The sequence below is a fragment of the Mytilus californianus genome, unplaced genomic scaffold (genome assembly GCF_021869535.1).
Source record: "Mytilus californianus isolate M0D057914Y unplaced genomic scaffold, xbMytCali1.0.p SCAF_1, whole genome shotgun sequence".
In the NCBI taxonomy this organism is placed as follows: Eukaryota; Metazoa; Mollusca; class Bivalvia; order Mytilida; family Mytilidae; genus Mytilus; species Mytilus californianus.
In genome coordinates, this window is record NW_026262581.1 from 116,353,992 (window position 1) to 116,377,850 (window position 23,859).

General features: G+C 33.3%; 2 protein-coding genes across 3 annotated transcripts in view; one reads left to right on the forward strand and one right to left on the reverse strand.

Annotated features, from left to right (window-relative positions):
- LOC127731503 (nipped-B-like protein) overlaps nt 1-20,836 on the reverse strand; it is a 71,198-nt gene extending 50,362 nt beyond the window's left edge. For both annotated transcript variants that reach the window (XM_052240330.1, XM_052240329.1), the window contains exons 1-2: nt 20,628-20,836; nt 3,615-3,704 (exon numbers count right to left, since the gene is read on the reverse strand). In XM_052240330.1, the coding sequence (XP_052096290.1) occupies nt 3,615-3,678 (64 nt within the window). In that variant the 5' untranslated portion in view covers nt 3,679-3,704; nt 20,628-20,836. The remainder of the gene's footprint in view (nt 1-3,614; nt 3,705-20,627) is intronic.
- A 178-nt stretch (nt 20,837-21,014) lies between these two features.
- The window catches only part of LOC127731664 (sterol carrier protein 2-like), a 30,471-nt gene continuing 27,626 nt past the window's right edge, over nt 21,015-23,859 (forward strand). Inside the window, exon 1 of the mRNA XM_052240445.1 lies at nt 21,015-21,136. Within this exon, the coding sequence (XP_052096405.1) occupies nt 21,068-21,136 (69 nt within the window). The 5' untranslated portion in view covers nt 21,015-21,067. The remainder of the gene's footprint in view (nt 21,137-23,859) is intronic.

Below are 23,859 nucleotides of genomic sequence, written 5' to 3' on the forward strand. Positions count from 1 at the left end.
GCGGGCCCGCGATGTATAATTTTTTACCGTGGTGGTATCGTTCTTACCGCGATGTATAATTTTTCTCCGTGGTGCTAAAATTTTCATTAAAAAATCGTAAATCGGTAAAGTTTTAAACGACTTGTTAAATCTTTTCCGTGCGGTATAAAATTCCAGGTGAAATTTGACCAGTTCAAACCAGTTCAACACAGATTGTTAACACCACGTGATCGATTTACCTTATGAGGTTAACCTTGTTGATTGGATTAAAATCGATGTAATTAACACTTATAACATGATTCTTTTGTGTTTTAATTTAGAGTTCATAACTTTATGATCACAGATAACTATTTTATGGCTTCACTCATCACCCAAGCACTGACCTGTGACATGCCGGCAAATATTTTGTACACAAACAGCGTCTTGACCCGATAGGTACATTTTTTGTACATCATAAAGGTGGCTCATTACGTATAATTGACATTCTCAATTCTTATATTATAGTATTATATGACTGTTCCTTCAAACTGGATATCTATATCCATAATTAATAAATAACAGAAGTAATCTTGCAAATTTTATCCGTAAGCACATGTTAAATCTATTTATATCTACTTCCTGTCATTTAGGCGGGAAAATAGGGAGACTTAGTTGTTGACATTGAATATGGTTACTTATAGATCTATAGACCAAAGATAAATTTATAGATTTAGGAATTCTTTTAAAATGGTTCATGACAAATAAAGATTTAAATTTCAGTGCAGTATTTAGTCTGTATCTATGTTTGATTATCACCAAAGACAAGAAAGGTTAATATTTACATGAAATCTATGGCAAAATGTTCTAAAATTTATGAAAAATTTCTTTTTATTAAAATCTAAGATAGAAACTGGTTCAAATAATAAAAAAATATTTGCAATTTTTTTTGTTAATTTTATATTTTCTTATGACAGGAATCCTTTCACATACAACAACTTTCAACGCGACGCAACGTGATGCGACACAACTGATTGTATGAAATATTTCACCAAGCTGTCCGCACGCGTTACCCTGGTGCTATCAAAAAATCCTGGGGAGAACACTGTGTAGTAATAAGCATTGTGTATAATTTTCATAACATTTGGTTGAGGCAAACTAAAGTTAGAAAACGGAAACAAAAAATTTGTACTTGATCTTAGTTTTGTGGTAATGAATATTGTGTATAGGCTTCAAAATGTTTGGTTGGGGCAAACTTAAGTTACAGAATGAAAACAAAAAATTTTGCAATCTTTCGATTTATAAAGGGGCATAACTCAATAATGGTTAAAGTGACACTTCCCAAATTCAACTTGATCTGTGTTTTATCAGAGGAAGTCAAAATTAAACATTGCATTGTATAAAGCATTGATTGTAGTTGATTCAACTATAATCATGGACAAAGGAAGATAACTCCAATTTTAAAAATTACTTGATATTTAGAAGAAAATAAGAATTTTGCAATTTTCCCATTTATAAAGGGGCATAACTCTAGAACTGTTGAAGTGACGCCACCAAAATTCAAGCTTGATCTGTGTCTTGTGATAATAAGCATTGTGTATAAGTTTCATAACATTTGGTTGAGGCAAACTAAAATTAGAGAACGGAAATGATAAATTCAGCAATTTTTCCATTTGTAAAGGGGCAAAACTCTAGAACGGTAAAAGTGACGCCACCAAAATTCAAAAGCGATCTGAGTTTTGTGGTAATAAGCATTGTGTATAAGTTTCATAACATTTGGTTGAGGCAAACTAAAGTTAGAGAATGGAAACAATAAATTCAGCAATTTTTCCATTTGTAAAGGGGCATAACTCTTAGAACGGTAAAAGTGACGCCACCAAAATTCAAACTTGATCTGTGTTTTGTGGTAATAAGCATTGTGTATAAGTTTCAAAACATTTGGTTGAGGCAAACTAAAGTTAGAGAACGGAAACAAATTTTGGGACGTTCGTATGTACGTACAGACGGACAAGGGTAAAACTTAAAAATTTAGTAGAGATCCATTCACTTAAACTTAAGTTATTGTCCGGAAACCAATGTGTCTTCGGACGACGACTCAAACGAAATCAAACCATTATACGATCCCAAAAATTTTTTTGCGGTCATATAAAAATACTTATTTTTGGCCCCTCATTCCTTAACTGTTGGTACCATAACCCCCAAAATCAATCCCAACTTTCCTTTTTGTGGTATTGAACCTTATGGTAAAATTTCATAGGGATCTATTCACTTAAACTAAGGTTAGAGTGCGAAAACCAATTTGTCTTCGGACGACATCGACGCCAACGCCATACCATTGAATATACGACCGCAAAAATTAAAAAGGTCAGGGTCAAATGAAACCTGCAAGACAGAGATGTACACCTTACAATCATTCCATACACCAAATACAGCAGTGTTCTCCCGAGGGCCTAAAAGCACTGTGGTACCCTGGTGCTATATTTTCTACCATGGTGCTATCTTGGATGATTTTGTAATAGAATGTATAGGGCCATGGTGCTATAATTTTTGGAAAACCAGTGTTATGTTGATTTCCACGGTTCTATTTGAAAATTCTGGGGAGAACACTGTACAGTTGATTTATTAATTAGTAATTATAGTATCTGAGAAACAGACCAAACCACAATAACTAAACACTGACCAATGAACCATAAATGAGGTCAAGGTCAGATGAAACCTGCCAGTCAGATATGTACACCTTACAATCATTCCAAACACCAAATAAAGTTGACCTATTGCTTATAGTATCACAGATACAGACTTCAACTTAGAACCCTTGATCACTGATCCTATTACTCATAATAATTGAGTATTTCACAAGACAAAAAAACTGATACATTTTTGTTTAAGCAGTTGCTGAACCATGAAAAGGTCAAGGACAATGGAAATATGAGTGATGGAAAATCATATCATAAGACATCTGCATACAAGGTATGAAGCATGTAGGTCTTCTACCTTCTGAAATATAAAGCTTTATACAAATATTTAAAGCCATCGCCGCCAGATAGTAATCCCTATGTTTCTCTATACAAAAAAAACAACAAAATATATTTAGTACTGAAAATATATTGTCATGGCAAAAAAGAAATATTTATGTTCAATGTGTGAGAATCTTGACTGTTATAATATATTTAACAATTTAGGATATGAAGGGCTGGGCATGATTCGCATCCCCATATCAAGACAAAATCTATGGTGTACTCAAAAAGTCTTGTCATGGCAATTCAGGATACATATTGTTTATGGATGGGGATCTGAACAGTTTGTGATATATTAAATATTTTATGATGACCAGGTGGGCACAACTTTCCCAAAGACAGAACCAATGGTGTACTGTTAAGGGCTTGTCATAAAAATTGGGAATGTAAATGGTTTGGGGATGGGAATCTCAAGTTTCCAAGATATTTAACAATTAATGATATGACATTGATGGGGCAGGTCCCCTATAGACAAATATCTGGAAAACTATTAAGGTCTGATCAAGGAAAGTAATAATATATGGTTTAGGTAAGGACCTGAATCATTTTTGGATATAAACAAATCTATTATAAGGTGGGGGACCCCTGTTTTAACTATAAATACAATAAATTTTAATGGAAACAACAAATAATATAACTCACAATCTGTTAAACTACTAATCCCCGCAAGTGTTGTTATTGGAACACTTGGAACTTCACCATTCATGGTTTCTACTTTTTACATGGTCACATCTGAAAAATAATGGAAATCTATAACATCACAATCTTTATCATATTTCTTTTTAATCAAAGAACAGAAGACCAATTTGAAGATAGCACAATGTACTCCACTATCCTAAATTCAGACTTGTTTAGGAATGAAGGAGTGAAGAATGAACAAATATATTCTCAACAATTTTTAAAATTTCTTATTAAGGTTAACTAACCAAATGTCAGTGAAATGTGTACAGTTAGTCTAGAACAAATTTACGCAATCCTGTCTGATGAGGAAATTCTTCACCATTTGGAATCAAGTGCACAACAACAGTTACAACATTCAGGATCAATTTAAAAAATTTTAGTTAGATAAAATAACTGTATTAATATCAAAAATAAAATTTTCAGCCAGGATCAAGTTTAGGAAATTCAAACTTCTCTAAATCTGACAATGGTCTGCCATTATCTATAATTATCACAAGTGGAACTGTATCATATGGATTGAGGTAAATTGTAATTTTGAAGATATCTGAATTTTATGGTTCTGCCAAAGTCTGCATACAAGCCAGTAGAAAAGATTTATTCAGTTGTAAATTAAAATTTGTGGTTTTCCTATATCCTGCAGTTAAATTTTAAATGTTAAACTTCTTGGTTAAATGATTTAGATTTAACCTTGCTACATGTTAATCACTATATTAACAAAGGAATATTGCTCCAAAAAAATATCTTTTTGGCTAAAGCTGTTACTCATCGAATTAATAAAAGTTACAAGATCTCAAAATGAGTCTTTTTCCACACTTTTGCACTAAATTCAAGAAGTCTCAAGCCTTATAATGCAAATATGTGAAGTAAGTATTTCTATGAATCTAATACAACCTTACAACCATAAACTAATAGTTAGGACAAAACAAAAACCCATTCAGATCATCGTTGAATTCCAATGCCTGGACAACCAAATAATTTTTATAAGTGTCAGAACCATCCCCTCATGTTCTTTTCTTTACCAGCATTGTAAACACCAGTTGATAACTGAGTATTGCAGGAACTGATATTCCTTATTTATATCACCTTGAAAATTAAGTACTTATACTTCAACTAACATTTCTATTTATAAATCAAAATCCAATAAACAATATAAAACAGAGTTTTTGTTTATGCCATGTAGAAATTACAATTATTATTGAAAGTTACATTGTATTTTAATATAAAGCTTACAAAGTTATATACAAGTAAAGATCTCTGATCTAGTGAAGTGATTATACATGTACAATAGAGTATTGTAAATATAGATTATACTGTATACCAGTTATCAATTAATGTGTAAAGGAAACTAATTAGTGAAATATGTGATCACAGAAAAAAAATTAAAATAAACATTATTCATTTACTTCAGTTCTTTTCTATAATCAAAAACTCATAATTTTAAAGAATTAATTAGTATTGAAGTCCTATAGATTTGACATCAGTTATTATAATATCAAGGAATTCCTTGTTAATATTAAGTCTCAAACTTACTTAGTTTTTATCCATACAATTTTTAACCACAGACCTGATCAAAATGCTAAAACTCCTTACAAAAGACTTGTACACTAAGAATAAAATAATACCAAAATAAAAGAAACTAACACACACATATATGCAAGCTCTGCACTTTCTTATGTAGCATTAACTGAAGCATTATAATACAAATTGGACCCCAATTACACTAAACAGGAAATGGTCACCATAAACTATCAATTTAGCACTCAATTTCAAACTGAGTTCTAACTTCTAACCCAATAAACTAAATGACACACTACCACAAGGATCCAATAAACTGAAAAGATAATGTACCATGTGTAATTTATTTTTTTTAAAACAAGACTCATTTCCGCATCTGTATGGGAGAAGGGAGCATTATCAGTATGAAAATTCACTTTCTAGTCATAAACAAAAAATTTAAATAAAGGGATAACAATAAAATAAATTTTGAAATATGGAAAAAAAAAATTTAAATAAATTCTGCAAATTATCATATAACGCTAAGCAAAACATTCCCAGGATTATGGAAAACGAGAGGTATCATTTTTGTATCAAATCATTAGGATGAAAAATCTTAGAACAGATTTATTTCACTTAAAATCTAAGTATTAACACTGCACTGCTCAAAGAACAGAAAATCAATCAATAAAGGATAAATATATACATAGCAAAATCATGCTCAACAATAAAACCGTGTCATAGTGATACACATGTATATTGAAGTAAAAAAATAAAGCTGAATTGTGTTTCCATCATATTGCATCTTATTTCAATTCAGAAAAATATAAGCATTTTTTTTCTTCTCATTTCTATTTTAATCAGTTATGTTGACAGAACAAAAAAAGCCCCATTTCAAATTCATCTGCACCTTACTTTTTTGCAGCAAACTCAAAAATCCATTTTGAGGGATTGCCTTATTGCATATGTATTGCATGAAAAAGTTTATGGGAATGGATTATACTTACAAAATACTACTAAAACTCACTTGATAATAAAATTTTGATGAATGTGCTTATTTTATATCCATTGAGAAATGACTGAAGAATAAGGCATTTTCTTTAAAAAATTCTCAAATACCCATTCAATAGCATTCAAAGCTTGCAATGAGGTGTAAGCTTATATTCCGTCACTATGAGATGAAGAGCAATTCCTTGGTTTGGATTTTATTTAAATATTTAAATGTTTAATTGGGATTTTGTGTCATGATTTAATACATAAAGAATATCCCTTCTTCAAGTTCAATTTCTTGTCCATGCTATCCCAAGTTCATCTACTTAAGCTTACACATTCAGCTAAATATGTAAATTAAGTCACTGAAACATCCTGCTTTTAAGTAAGCGTCATGAAATGAATGCTTATACAACAGCATACAAAATATCAATGGTCATTATAAGCAGTACTTCTTTAACACACCCTATAAGAAAACCTACAATTTGAACATAATTTTTAGACTTCTGATGTCCTAAAGCATTTAGAGAGGGAAAGAGAGAAATTAGTTAGACTTTAAATGTACATACATAATTGTTATACAAGCATGGATAAAAGGAGATGTGAGGTATGTCAATAAGATAGCAATGCAAAGACAAAATAAATATGGATAGTGTCCACATGTGAACACAGATGATGCCCCCGCTTGCATAGCATATTGTTATAAAGGGACATAACTGAAGAACAGTAAAAGTGACGCTACCCAAATTTGAACTTGATCTGAGTTTTGTGGTAATAAGCATTGTGTGTAAGTCTCATAACATTTGGTTGAGGCTAACTTAAGTAGAGAACAGAAACTAAAAAATTCAGCAATTTTTCTATTTGTAAACATGCAGAACTCTAGAACGGTTATGTATAAGTTTTATAACATTTGGTTGAGGCAAACAAAAGTTAGAAAACGGAAACAAAAAATTTGTACTTGATCTTAGTTTTGTGGTAATGAATATTGTGTATAGGATTCATAATGTTTGGTTGGTGCAAACTTAAGTTACAGAATGGAAACTAAAATTTTGCAATCTTTCGATTTATAAAGGGCATAACTCAAAATTGGTTAAAGTGACACTACCCAAATTCAACTTGATCTGTGTTTTATCAGTGGAAGTCAAAATCAAACATTGCATTGTATAAAGCATTGATTGTAGTTGATTGAACTATAATCATGGACAAAGGAAGATAACTCCCAATTTTAATAAACTGCTTCTCTGAGCGCAGCTAGATACGCCCGCAGAGGTCCAACCCTGAACAGTTTGGGCAAAAATAGACACAATATTCAAGCTTGATTCAGGTCTGAATTTGGATTGTAATTAAATATTTGACATATTATAGGTTTCTGAATAAATGTAGTGAAAGATCTTGAAATGGGTTATATGAATTGAATTTATATTCAATTAAAGATTTCTTGCTGCTGTGCAATACTTAGTAAATCTGTTGTCAGACTATAAACAAATTAAGTTCAATTAATTCTCAATGTCATATTAGAAATTTATGAAAATAAAAAGGGAGCTTACATCAATAGATATAAACAATTCACCAAAGTTTCATGAGAATTGGTGACAGCATTTTTGAGTTATTGTCCTAAAACTGGAAAATCACCCCTTTTTTTAATGAATAAAACCCCATAACTCAGAAATGTAAAATATAAAATTTATAAAATTCGAAAGGGAGCTTACATCATTACATACAAACAATGCATCAAAGTTTCATAAGAATTGCTGAAAGCATTTTTGAGTTTTTGTCAGAAAAACTGGAAAATTCCCCCTTTTTTTATGAATAAAACTCGGAAACTTAAAATCTAAAATTTATAAAAATAGAAAGGGAGCTCATGTCAATAGATATAAACAATTCACAACAATTTTTTGCAAGTTGGTGAAAGCATTCTTGACTTATTGTCCAAAACTGGAAAATCCCCCTTTTTTTAATGAATAAAACCCCACAACTCGGAAACGTAAAAACTAAATTTTATAAAAAACGAAAGGGAGTTCACGTCAATAGATATGAACGTTCACCAAAGTTTTATGCAAATTGGTTAAAGCACTTTTGAGTTAATTTCCGACATGTTGACGATGGACAGACAGACGGACAGACAGAGGTATACCATAACACGTCCCGTAAACGGGCATATAAAAATTACTTGATATTTAGAAGAAAATAAAAATTTTGCAATTTTTCCATTTATAAAGGGGCATAACTCTAGAACGGTTAAAGTGACGCCACCAAAATTCAAGCTTGATCTGTGTTTTGAGGTAATAAGCATTGTGTATAAGTTTCATAACATTTGGTTGAGGCAAACTCTAAGTTAGAGAACGGAAACCAATTTTGGGACTACGTACAGACGGACAAGGGTAAAACTTAAAAAGACATCTGCAGAGAAATACAATCTTCAACAAAAGAACGATGTTCCTATAATACGCGTAGCTCTAAATCAATGCCAAGTATCAAAAATTCAAAGACCTGCCATCAACAAATAATTGTCCAAAGATTTAATACTGGTAAATCCCCAATTCTGATAATTCAAAACATACAAAACAAACAATAAGAACACACAATTAAACAAGCATTACTTTTTTTTTTAAACAAACGACCATAAAGACATCAATCATGTTTGCATTATGAATGGTATAAATTATATGGAGAATGTGTCCATGGCACATATATATGATGTCCCTGCTTACATATGTTATAAAGGGACATAACGAGAGAATTGTAAAAGTGACGCCACCCAGAGAGAACGTTGGAGTATAGAAACAAAAATTTAGCAATTTTTCAATTTTTAAAGGGGCATAACGCAAAAACAGTAAAAGTGACACTACCCAAATTCGAACTTGAGGCGCCCGGAGAAAACCACCGACCTTTGATAGGAAAACTGACAATCCTAGTCAATTAAGATTGGAGTCGAGTGCACCCGCACGAGCGGGGTTCGAACTCACAACCTCAGTGTTGACTGGCTAGTGATTACAGTAGTAACTACTTAGACCACTCAGCCACCGAGGCCCCTCCATCTAAATGAAAACAAGGTCAGATGAACCCTGCCAGACAGAAATGTACACCTTACAATCATTCCAAAGATTCCATTCACAAAAAAAGTTAACCTTTTGTTTACAAAAACAAACCTAAATACCCTGCCACGTCCAGTCACGCACAAAAAAAAGTTAACCTATTGCTTACAAAAACAAACCTAAATACCCTCCACGTCAGGTCTAATTTTTTGTTAGATGTCGTTCTACTTTATCAATTTGATGAGTTGAGTCCTTTTCAACTAATTTTTATAGTTTGTTCTTATGTTGTACTGTTACTCCACTATCCCAGATTAAGGGGAGGGTTTGCCGCCAACAAACTAGTATAACCCCGCCTCATTCTATATGTGCCTGTCCCCAAGTCAGGAGCTTGTAATTTAGTGGTTGTTGTTTTTGTTGTTTCTCATATTTATTTTGCATGGTTTGTTCTTATGTTGTGCCTTTACACCACTGTCCTAGGTTAGGGGAGAATTGGGGCCTTCAAACTAGTTTAACCCCACCACATCCTGTATGTGCCTGTCCCAAGTCAGGAGCATGTATTTCAGTGGTTGTCGTTTGTTGCTGTATATCATATTTTTTTTTCATTCTTTGTATGTACATAAATCAGGCCGTTAGTTCTCTCATTTGAATGGTTTTACTTTTGTCATTTAGGGGCCTTTTAGAGCCGACTATGTGGTATGGGTTTTGCTCATTGTTGAAGGCCATATGGTCACCTGTAGTTGTTAACTTCTATGTGATTTGGTCTCTGGTGGAGATTTTTCTCAATGGCAATCATACCACATCTTCTTATTATTATACTTATACAAAAACTTCATCATATAAAAATAAGAAGATGGGTAATTCTCCATTGAGACAACTCTCCACCAAAGACAAAATGACGTAGAAGCTTATCAACTAATAACATGGACCAATGAACCATGAAAATGTGGTCAGGGTCAGAGGAATCTTGTCAGACTAGTATGTACACCATACAATCATTCCATACACAAAATATAGTTTACATACTGCTTATAGTATACATCAGAGATACTTCAAAATTCAAAAAGGTCCACTTTCAGTTTTAAAAATTCTGAAAAAAGGGTGAAAGTCTTCAGCAGTACTTCTAACTAAAAAAGAACTGTAGTACTGTAGAGACTGCCAGAAAACTAAACTAGAGGCTCTAAAGAGCCTGTGTCGCTCACCTTGGTCTATGTGCATATTAAACAAAGGACACAGATGGATTCATGACAAAATTGTGTTTTGGTGATGGTGATGTGTTTGTAGATCTTACTTTACTGAACATTCTTGATGCTGACAATTATCTCTATCTATAATGAACTTGGCCCAGTAGTTTCAGTGGAAATTATTTTGTAATAAAATGCTCCGTTGGGGCGCAGCTTGATACGACTGCAGAGGTCGAACCCTGAACAGTTGGGGCAAGTATGGACACAACATTCAAGGTTGATACAGCACTGAATTTGGATTGTAATTAAATATTTGACACAGCATAGGTTTCTGACACAGAATGAAAGTGGTCTAAGAACTTAAAATTTTTTAATTTACCTATTCAAACCACATCATTATCATTTGCTTTTATATATAAATCAGAAATAACCAATTTAAAATGGAAAATTTTAAAGAAAAAAAAGGAAAAAAAAATCCCTCCCCCCAAATTTTTTGAACCCCCTTATGATTCATCACCCCCGAACTCAATTCCAGCCTTCCCTTTGTGGTATGGTACCTTGCAGTACAATTTTAGAGAGATCCATACACTTGAACACAAGTTATTGTCTGGAAACTAGAAAAATGCTTGTTTTTTGGCCCCAAATTCCTAAACGTTTAGGGCAATTACCCTCAAACTCAAACCCAGCTTTCTCTTTGTGATATGGAACCTTGCAGTACAATTTCAGAAAGATCCATACACTTACACACAAGTTATTGTCCTGAAACTAGAAAAATGCTTGTTTTTTTGCCCTTTTACGGCCCCTAATTACTAAAATTTTGAGGGAATTACCCCCAAAATCAATCCCAGCCTTCCCTTTGTGGTATGGTACCTTGCAGTACAATTTCAGAGAGATCCATACACTTGAACACAAGTTATTGTCTGGAAACTAGAAAAATGCTTATTTTTGACACCTTATTCCTAAACGTTTTGGGCAATTACCCCCAAACTCAATTCCAGCTTTCCCTTTGTGATATGAAACCTTGTAGTACAATTTCAGAAAGATCCATTCACTTACACACATTATTGTCTGCAAACTAGAAAAATGCTTATTTTTGGCCCCTTTAGGCCCCTTTTTCCAAAACGTTCTGGGTAATTATCCCAAAACTCAAACCCAGCTTTCCCTTTGTGATATGGAACCTTGTAGTACAATTTCATAAAGATCCATACACTTACAAACAAGTTATTGTCATGAAACTACACAACAGCCCGTGTGGATTTTGCTTTTTCCACCGGCCCACCGTGGGCAGTCCACCCGTGCCCACTCTAGCTATAATCTCTTTTTTGTAAAAATATTGATTACAAATGCTTATCTGCTTTTTTCAAGTGATTGTACTTGCAAGTCTTTAGATGAAACAAAAGAAATTGAATGCCCACTCCTACAGGTGGGCAGAGTGGACAAGGTACAAATTTTGCCCACCCCGTGCCCACTCCCATGGTGGGCCGGTGGACAAAGCAAAATCCACCCGAGCTGTAGTGTATAAAATGCTTGTTTTTTGCCCCCCTTTTGGCCCCTTATTCCTAAAATTTTGAGGCAATTACCCCCAAAATCAATCCCAGCATTCCCTTTGTGATATGGAACCTTGTGGTACAATGTCAGAGAGATCCATACACTAACACACAAGTTATGTCTGGAAGTTACAAAAATGATTATTTTTGGCCCCTAATTCCTTAACTGTTTGTACCATAACCCCCAAAATCAATCCCAAGCTTCCTTTTGTGGTATTGAACCTATTGGTAAAATTTCATAGAGATCCATTCACTTAAACTAAAGTTAGAGTGTGAAAACCAATGTGTCTTCGGATGACGACGACGACGCCAACATCATACTAATATACGACCGCAAAATTTTTTTGCGGTCGTATAAAAACTGAAGGACTTTACTTTTATTTTGACATTTCCATCAGGGCTCACACTACTTCAGAATCATAGGGAGAAGTGGTGAGACTTAAAAGAGAAGTGCTAGTTGAAGTTGTTCGCCTGTGGTGCTACAATGTTTGGTTTTTACAATTATACAAAGGGCCATATGTAACCTATTTATTCAATTATTCTGTATATTGTTCAATTCATACCTGAGAATACAATCAAAGTAACATTTGTTTGAGTTTATGTCTTAAAGGGGCATTAGCTACGATATAGACAAAAATAAGCACAAATCTGTTTGTTTCAAGTATTAATAAAAGCGGAATTTTGAAATAATATTTCATTATAAGCAGCTAGTTTGGTCCAAATTTGTCAAAATAAGCTCAAAAACATTGATGATGTATTATTGACTTGCAAGTGAATAAATCGGCCTCATGTGATAACGTATTCATGTGAACTTCCATTTAACCCCTTAGCTAGCGATGGGTTACACATGTACTAGGCGTGTTCAGCTATTCCAAGGAAAAGAATGTCAACATTGAAAGTGAAATAAGGGTGAACCTTTTCGTTGACTGATTCAATCCACAAAAAATCATTCTTATACAGGTAAAAACAATGATTAACTTATTTCTTTAACCTATAACATGAAATCAAACAGACCTAGAAAAATTCAATTGCACATGGTCACTATCTATCTATATTTATGTTTAAATCGGGTTATATGACCGTCGGCAGTCTTCGGAGGTCATATCGATGGTTAATTAGATGGTGACTAGATAAAAATACACTTGAAATGCTGATATATATTATGGACTCCATGCATTGTTAATTGTTTATTTTAAACTTTTAGTAATTTGGATATTCTTTTTAGTATGTTATAAATCAAATATGAAAATTTGAGTCAAATCGGTGAACATGAATTTGACAGCTAATGCCCCTTTAAATAATCGTTTAAAGTTATGAATTTATATTTGCCTTCTTGCCAGAAACTACCGACTAAATATCTAGTACTAATAAGAACTTTTTTTTATATCAAAAAGGAAAAGAAAGTATCATATATCAATTAAAATTCAATTAAAAAACTATTCTGTTTATTATGTTTATAAAATTCATTGTCTTCCATTAAAAAAGATATATATAAACTTATCAAGTTAAGCAACTTTAATCAATAAGTTGAAACAATGCATTTACATGGAAATATTTACATTTAGCATTGAGATTTTACCAAAAAGTATGTTAATGCATGTTGAATGTGTAATTTTCCTTTTTAGTTAATCTTCTGTCAGCTGTGCCATTCAAGCATCTGTAGTTATTATTGTAAGAATACGGATTTCAGTCATATCTGATCCGCTTCTGATGAATCCTGCCTTCGATCTGTGATTCGTAGAAATATTTGAATGGCAGACGTAGAAAAATTCACGAAAAATAAGAGACAATATTTGACAAGCGATTTGGAAAGGAATATGACGCATGGATGAAATATTAACAAAAGGCAATTTCATCATGTTCTAATGAAGTAACAAATTTATTTTGCCAAAAATCAGAATGTTTTGATATACGATCTGGAGTAACAACTACTGGAAATGAAAGAAAATATTTCTAAAAGTTGTTTGTTTGAATATCATACGACCAATCTGTAAAGTCAATGCTTTCACCTCTTTTCTACAAAAATATATCGTTTCAAAAATAAATCGTTTAAATCTTTTGAATTTCTTTACTTATAAATGAAAAATTGTTTCATTGACTTGGTAAAAAAGGAAAATTGCCGATGATGAAAGCAAGTATTGTGAACACCAGGGCGTCTAGATATTGTGTCCGGCCCACAAAATTTTGAACCCTGTGCCCTTTTGTCCCTGTGGGCCAATGTGTCCTTTTGTGTGCGCCTTTTTCTTTAAGGAAGGAGTTAAACCAGAGTGCAAACGCTGAAAGGTCTCGCCTGCTTTACTGACCAATGATTTTAAGAATTTATGTTGAAAGTCTTAGAGATTAAGGTTTTACTACGAGTATCACATATAGTAATTGAAAACAGACCAAAACACAAAAACTAAAGATTGACCAATTAACCATGAAAATGAGCAGAGGTCACGGTCAGATAAATCCTGTCAGACAGACAACACACCAAATATATTTGACCTATTTCTTATAGTATTTGAAAACAGACTGTAACACAATAAAATGCTCTGCAGGGCGCAGCTTGATACGACCGCTGAGGTCAAACACTGAACAGTTGGGGCAAGTATAGACACAACATTCAACCTTGATACAGCTCTGAATTTGGATAATGATTGTGATTAAATATTTGTTTCTGACAAAGATTGAATGTGGTCTAGTCTAAGAATTTAAAAATTTGATATTGGACATTTACCTTTTATGGTCCAATATCCAAAATCTAAATACATGGTTAAATCAAACATATCAAAGAACCCCAAGAATTCAATTTTTGACGAAATCAAACCAACTTTAATTTTTGACCTTTTGGACCTCAATGTGGACAAACTTGAAAACCGGGCACAAAATCAAAAATTTAAATAATTTTTAGATTCAGCATATTTAAGAACCCTAAGAATTCATTTTTGTTAAAATCAAACAAAGTTTAATTTTGGACCCTTTGGACCTTAATGTGGACCAATTAGAAAACAGGGCCCAAAATTCAAAAATCTAAATACACAGTTAGATTCAGCATATTAAGAAACCCCAAGAATTCAATTTTTGATGAAATCAAACAAAGTTTAATTTAGGACCCTTTGGACCTCAATGTGGACCAATTTAGCAATGGGAACAAAATCCAAAATCTAAACTCAAAATAAGATTCAGCATACTAAAGAACCCCAAGAGTTCAAGACTTTGAATTAAACCCCATTGAAATTGGTCACAAAATAAGCAATTTATACAAAGTATTAGAAAAGTATTGTCTTTGGCCCCTTTTTCCTAAACAGTTAGGGCCATATCTCCCAAAATCAATCCCAACCTTCCTTTTTGGATATGAAACCTTGTGGTAAAATTTCATAAAGATCCATAGACTAATACTCATTTATTGTCCGGAAACCTGAAAATCCGTTTTTTTTTGCCCCTAATTCCTAAACAGTTGGAACAATAACCCCCAAAATCAATCTCAACCTTCCTATTGTGGTATGGAACCTTTGGTATAATTTCATAGATCCATACACTTATACTTAAGTTATTATCTGTAAACCAAATGTCTAGGGACGACACAATGATGAAGACGACAACTTCATACCATTAAACCAGGGCTTCCAAAAAAATTTTGAGCCAGCCGGACATTTTTTGTCTTATCCCGATTTCTTGCCGATTTAGTAACAAAAGGCAAGCATTTTAATACGCTGGGCATCATATAAATAATAATTGACACAAAAAAAGATTTTAAACTTGGCTTTTGATAAAAATTCAATGTTCTGACGTAAACTGTTCAATTAACATCAGCGTAGTAATATCTACCTTAGACTCTTTATTTGTGGAAAATTACGCTGTCAAGTTCAACAACTTCACTTTCGATTTAAAAAAAAACATTTTTCTAAAACTGGATGTTGACTTGACAGTGGTAAAACATGGACCAGAGACGGATACATAAAATCTTTGTATATTTACAAAGCATTATTGAGTTTAAGTAGCTCTTTCCATGTTATTTCTTTAGAAAAATACTCGAAATGAACGTTAGATAAAGGTATCAATGATAATTTTAGCACTTTTGAAAAATTCTGATGCATAATATTAAAGCTCACACCTGCACACGAGTGTACTAGTTCAAACAGTAAAAGTGACGCCACCACGTTATTTCTTTAGAAAAATACTCGAAATGAACTTTAGATAAAGGTATCAATGATAATTTTAGCACTTTTGAAAAATTCTGATGCATAATTAAAGCTCACACCTGCACACGAGTGTACTAGTTCAAACAGTAAAAGTGACGCCACCAAAATTCAAACTTGATCTGTGTTTTGTAGTAATAAGTATTGTGTATAAGATTCATAACTTTTTATTGAGGCAAGCTAAAGTTAAAGAACGTAAACGAAAAATTCAGCGATTTTTCGATTTGTAAAGGGGCATAACTCTAGAACGGTAAAAGTGACACCACCAAAATTCAAACTTGATCTGTGTTTTGTAGTACATGTAATAAGCATTGTGTATAAGTTTCATAACATTTGGTCGAGGCAAACTTAAGTTAGGGAATGGAAACCAATTTTGGGATGTACGGACAAGGGTAAAGCTTAATGCCCCCTCCGCAACAGCGGGGGCTCAAAAATAGTTTACCTGTTGCCTGAACAGGTAAATTTCAGCTGTCAGACAACTGATTAGCCTTGATTGTAATGAGAGGGTATTAAAGTAGGGTTTGATTTGATAGTGATTATTCATCATGTCACTTTTATGACTGGAAACGTGTGGCTGTTTAAGGCAAGAGGTCAGGTCAAAAAGATCACATAAACCTCGATTTTTTTCTGAATCATTTTAAAATGGCAAATCTATAGATGTGCAGTTCAGGCTCGGCACAATAAGTCAAATAAACAATTTACTGATCAAGTCCGGACAATATGACCGTTTTGGAAGCCCTGCATTAAACGGCATCAAAATTTTTGCAGTAGTATAAAAACTGAACTTTGACCAGCAAACATGAAAATGATGTCAAAGTCAGATAAAGCCGGCCAGACTGACATGTTCTCCTTACAATCATTCCATACACCACATATAGTTGACATACTGCTTATAGTTTTTGAGAAACAGACCTGATTACGTAACTTTTACCTCAGTGATCCATGAAATGAGGTAGGGGTTAGGTGAACCCTGTCTGATGGACATCATCGTCATGTAGACATGGCAAGGAACCCATATACCAAATATAGATATCATTTACTCATAATAAGTGAAAAATTCACATGACAAAAAAACTTATTATTTTTCAAGCAGTCGCTGAACCATGAAAATGAGTTCAAAATCAATGGACATAAGACAGATGGAAACTTTGTAACATAAGGTATCTGCATACATGGTATGAAGCATCCAGGTCTTCTACCTTCTGAAATATAAAAGCTTTATACAAATAGTTTATGCTGCTGCTGGATACTGCAGTCTTCACGCTTAACCACAGACCCAGCTGCCCAGGCTTGTAAATATGCTGTTGGGCCTGTAAAAATCATCTCTACAGACCAACAGAATCTAACAAAATTTTCCATAAAGACAAAAATTGAGCCCTGGGCCTGTAGATTTAAGAGTTTATCATTTAGACTGGGATAGTAATCCCTTTGTCGCACATAATGCGACTCCAGTCATAGACCAGTAAAAAAGGATCTTCTTCCTTATAATCATCAACCATTCAACTGGATATTTTCAGTTATTAGTTAGAGAAGTGTTCTTCTAATAATTTCTTATACCATCCTGATAAACAGGAAATTATGAGATACCATCTTGTTTCTAGAAAAAAAGCATCACATCCATAACACTATCTATAAGAAACTAAGTTCAGATAGCATCACATTACCATGATGCTAAATAAAGGCAACAGTAGTATACCGCTGCTCAAGTTATAAATCGATTAAGCGAAAACAAATCCGGGTTTCAAACTAAAACCGAGGGAAACACATCAACTATAATAGAGGAAAACAACGGAACAGAATTTATATATGAAATTGAATTCAAAATTGTTTTAATAAGAATGTAATTATTTTAGACATCTTAACCTTTTTAAATGCCTTCAGAAAAATATTATAAAGACTAATTTCAATCAAAGTACAGTTATTGCAGTTTGATAAACAGAAAAATGCATTGACATGCAATTTATAAAACTTGCTTAAAAATTGATAGTGGAAGATATACAATGTGATGGACATTATAATGTCAGAAATGATTAAAGTCCACATTCCTTATCTTTATTTAATTCCCAACAAACCAAGTAATATTGGTGTAGATACAAGAGCACACATATTATATAAACATGTGTTTAATGGATAATGAATATCCTTGATTTCTTTTTAGGTTGATACTGTAATAATGATAATAATTGCATATCTGGTGGACAGTTCTCATTGGCAAACATACATGTGTACCACATATTCTTATTTCTATAAATAGCAGTTATTTTCATTAACAAAATCTGATGAACACTGATCATATCTTTCTATATTATTTAGAAAGATATGATCATGGTTCTTTGAATTGTTGTACTTGAAATTAAATGATTGTGTAAGTGTGTGTAGTACTATGGTTCATAATACAAATAAATCTGTACATGTATAGTTAATGTCCCTTTTCATGGGGGAGCATGCTTACATGTAAGTGCACTTTTTTTATAAACATGTACACGCCCCTCCATTTTCAAATTCTAGCTGGAACACTGTCATGTATATAACAAAACAACAGTTTTCAAAAGAACATTAATTACATGTTACATGTATAATACTCTGTGGCATTGTACAAAACAAACAAGAGGACAGCAAAAAGAGTTTGACACACACATGCATAGATAAAATTAAAGTGGTGAAAACAGAACCTGTGATCAGGTGATCCTGGTCCAACATCAAATTGGTGTCAAACGAATAATGAAGTAGGATCCTATGCTTTGAAAAAATGTAACAGTTTTAAAACTGGTTTTTCGGCAAATTATTGTTCATTTGATTTTGAGCAGATACCAGTTAGGAAAACATACGAGTTTCTGTGAACTACACTTGATATCATGTGACTTTAATAATAAAATTTTCAAAGTGCACTCACCATGAGGGCTAACGTGATTACATATTCAAGAGCCCACATAGAAAAACACTTGCAATTGGCGAGTGGATGACCGCTAATTTCAAATCCCGGTGTGGGAGCAGGGTCCGACACTAACGGTTGTCCGATTGCCGGGGGCAAGTCAATGCCGTATTCGGACAAGTAAAAACATCATCTTGGTTGTCCGATCGGGCAAGTGAAAAAAAAAGTGTTATATGATTAAAATTTCACAAAATCAATAGTGTCTGTTGTTTTGTCCATAGATTACTCAGTGATAACACCGCACGGTCAAGTAAAGTGGTTTTAACCACCCTTCAATGCGTATATTTCGTCATTTGTTCGCACTGAATTCCCCATTTTACCAAAAATAGATCACGTTTAAAAATATTGGCCAATCAGGCTGCTACGGCGTTGCTTCGTCATTATCGTTATCAATCGGGACACCACTCGGGCGTCTCCGACGCATGTTATTCCCACCGACCAATGGATAGCGGAGGTCTATTTTCGTTGTTCTAACTTTAGAATTTGACATCGGATGTGTATTTCCCTAAGATGGAAAAACGTAAAAGCTTGAAAGAGAAAATGAAATTAAACTTTAACAAATTTGTCAGTTGTTGTCAGTTTAGCATGTAAAAGTTTGGGCATGTAGATTTCACTTTCGGACAAGTAAAAGTAATAGGGCACTTGCCCAACTGGACAAGTTGGTATAAAAGTTAATGTTGAAACCCTGGGGAGGGTGATTTTGGAGAGGGTGAAAATCACCCTTTTAATGTGCTGAAATTTCCAGCACCCTGAGTCAGGATCAAACACAGGACCTTCAGCACTGTAGCCATTGTTCATAACCATTAGACCACAAACCCAAACAATTTAAATGTTTGTTTCGTCAAATCAACAAAGAAATACATATTACTAAATTTTCCATTACCACAAAATTTATATGAACCCAATTTGGTTTGTTTTATCCATTTTCATGGTCCAGTTTATTATTACAAATTCTAGCCATTGTTTGTAACTTGTTCACATTTTCAAAGAAAAGTTTTGCAACTTGAAAATAATTTTGCTTACTGAATATTGACAACCATTTTGTGGTCAAAGGGGAGGTAACTCATAATCCATGTAAGCCTGTCAAAAATACAAGCAACTTTGTTAATTCAAATAATGGTTTCATCAGAAGTATAAATATTTTTTCTAACAAATCACTTTATTTTATGACTGATATTTAAGTTATTTCTCCCAATGACAGACTTGACCCATAAATTTAGAAACCAATATTTTTGTATTTAAACTGTAATTTAGTCAAACAATCAATTTCCTGGAGCAACCTACAACTGATACCATTGCAGGGTTTTGTTTTTACATGGCAGTAAAATGTGCATTATCTTTCTGATGATAAGTGCGTCTAATTACTAGAAGCATATCGTGACATACCTTGGATGAATCAAAATCAAAGCATTTTATTTCGGCCATTCTTGATTTATTACTGTAATATTGTATGTTTTTTTGTCTAGAATCCTACCATTAAATGTGAAACTGATAGTTAGAAGCTGACTTCGTTATCATAATGTTCAAAAAGTATGCTTCCTGTGTAAAGTTTTCTTACATTATAAAGTGATTAGTGTGAAAATATGAAATTGTTTGCCCTGAGACGAGCCTTACCTGTGCAGAATTTACATCGGTCTTTTGGTCTTTATCATAGATAATCGACACAATTTACAACATAAGTTAATTTATCAGTAAAGATTGATATGCACTGAATCCATACGTGATTAAAAGTTCTTCATGACAAGAAAAAAATAGGGAAAATTATTAAAGAATCACAACAATGACCCGCGCCAAAAATTACGATAGCCTACTCACTGCTCTATCAAAAATACGTTTCATGAAAAAGTACAACAACATTATTTGAATATGACAAATATCGTATCAAAGCACTTAGTTTTATCAACATACAATGTGTGTCATCATAAAAAGCAATGCTATTAATGTTCTGTTGTGGAATGCCAGTTTTTATGTTTTCTATTTACTTTTCTTCGGAAGAATTTGCATTGAATGAGTCTGAAAATAGTTCTCATCCGGGGCACAGGGCATCTGTCAAAATGGCTTCTACAGGCGTAAACACAAGCACGAGACGACGTGTATATGTTGTCGGTGTTGGAATGACAAAGGTGACAGTCCGTAAAAATGACAGAATTACTTTGCCATTAAGATTTTAAAAATATTAAGAAAATGAAAATACTGCAGTAATCATCTGTTTCCACAAGCAAAACATTTTTTGTAACGAAATGATGACCTTTGAACTGAGAGATCACATGTATTTTTCACAAAGCGAAATATTAATATAGAAGTTCAGTGGATCTGTTTTAAATTAATCAGAGTAAAAACAATGAATAATGATTTTTTTTTAATAATCTCCTTTTATGTCTATTTTCAGTTCTACTGAACAAAAATGCTAAACGAAATAATTGCAAAACAGTCTCTAATAATTATTGACTATTGAATATTGTCAGAAGTCCATAATGGACTTCTGGTATTGTTGATATGATTGTTGATATGTCGTCTGATTGGTTGAGTTAGGGAAGATCTTCTGTGGCTCTTTGGTATGAGTGCTCCCTTCAGATCCTGCGATTGAGGCTTCAAAATCACGCTGGTTAACCATCTGTGTATTTTAACAATATTATGGTGACCAATACACCTTATCGCTATTTGTCCGCCCCTTCTGGACTTCTCTAAGGTTTTTGTAAAATTTTGAGTTCATAATAGAAAATATCTGACCCTACAATGGAAAAGTGATTGTTGTATGACGTCAATAGTATGATTGTTGATACACATGGTAGTGTCCGTTATTCCGCCAGTCTGGTAAACCTGCCCACTCCCATTTCTTCAGTAATTGTCACTTCCATGAATATTTCGTCTGCTATTTTATTCATATGAACTGTACTTATCATCACTGCATGTCAAATTTTAAAGAAAAATCCTTTATTACGAAAATATGTAGTGATATATATAATACTGATCTTCAAGCTAACGATAATCATATTATTGCTTACAAAACTCATTTCTGACTTGAAATTTTTGTTGGATTCCCTAGAATCACTTTATTAGTGGTCTATGAAAAAATAGATCACCTTTTCATTTGCAAAATTTGTGAAAAACGCTGGTACCATCTGTGTATTTTAACAATATTATGGTGACCAATACACCTTATCGCTATTTGTCCGCCATTACTGGACTTCTCTTAGGTTCCCGTAAAATTTTGACTTCATAATAGAAAATATCTGACCCTACAATGGAAAAGTGATTGTTGTATGACGTCAATAGTATGATTGTTGATACAGTAGTGTCCGGTAATTCCGCCCGTCCAGTAAACCCGCCCACTCCCATTTCTTCATTAATTGTCACTTCCATGAATATTTCTTCTGCTATTTTATTCATATGAACTGTACTTATCATCACTGCATGTCAAATTTTAAAGAAAAATCCTTTATTACGAAAATATAGTGATATATACAATACTGTTCCTAAAGCTAACGATAATCATATTATTGCTTACAAAACTCATTTCTGACTTGAAATTATTTTTTGGATTCCCTGGAATCACTTTATTAGTGGTCTATGAATAAATAGATGACCTTTTCATTTCATAAACTTGTGATAAACCGGCCCTCCATATATATTTGCTGCGCATGGGTGGATTTACCTGACAAACAGATTTCCGATAAAAACACGATGGACCCGCTTGTTTTGTTAATTTTAAAAATTATTTCAGATATTTTTTGGGAAATGAGATAAACTACTCAAAGTTGATTTGTCAATGAAACAATTTATATTAAATTTGATACAGTTTGTATATAATTATGCAGAAATACATACCATCAAAGCTATATGTGGGCAGATTTACCGGACTGCATCTTCTTTGGCTCATTTGGTATGAGTGCTGCCTTTAGATCCTGAGATTGAGACTTCGAATCACGCTGATACCATCTGTGTATTTTAACAATATTATGGTGACCAATACACCTTATCGCTATGTGTTTTGTCCGCAATTACTGGACTTCACTAAGGTTCCCGTAAAATTTTGAGTTCATAATAGAACATATCTGACGACACAATGGAAAAGTGATTGTTGTATGACGTCAATAGTTCAAGAGGCGCAGATTCTCGGGTCAAGCGGCACAGATTTCAAAATAGCGATAAGGTCTTTAGAGCTGGAATGGATGTAAATGACATTTTTGAAAATTGTGTTCTTGCTGTGACGTTATAGTGTCTCCTGCAGCTTTTATAAAGGGCAGGGTAATTTTTTTCTCAGAGGGCACTCTTAGCGCGATTGGCTACACTTTAAGGTCACCTTATGCACGGAGGACTTCACTTATAGGGCACTCTTTACATAGATATAAAGGCACTGTAATGGATAGGGATTTAATCGAATATATCATTGTTTCATATTTATTGGTAAGAAATAAAGATATGTATATTAAATTGTTAATTTAATTTCTTTTTGTAATAAAATTATCACTTCTTGACTCAGCTGATAGAATCTTGATCATGTGCAACTGCCTCATTTCAATCAATATCATTATAAACTTTAATACTGGATCACTGAGACTGATTGTCTAAGGATGTGTTGTGAAAGTGGACTTTGCATGACCAAAAACGTATGCAATGCATTGCTTTTTTGATGCACCTGAGAAGTGCCAAATACCTTTTGGATCTCGCATGGTTATACCAATCAAAGCTACCTTGGCTCAAAACTGTACAAATAGTTTGTTGATATTCAAAGATTTGTATACCAAGACTTACTATACATATTCTTCTACTTTTCATCTTTTTTCCATCTGTGTTTTTTATGCTCCTGCCGTAGCGGTGGGAGCATGAAGTTTTACCCTTGTCT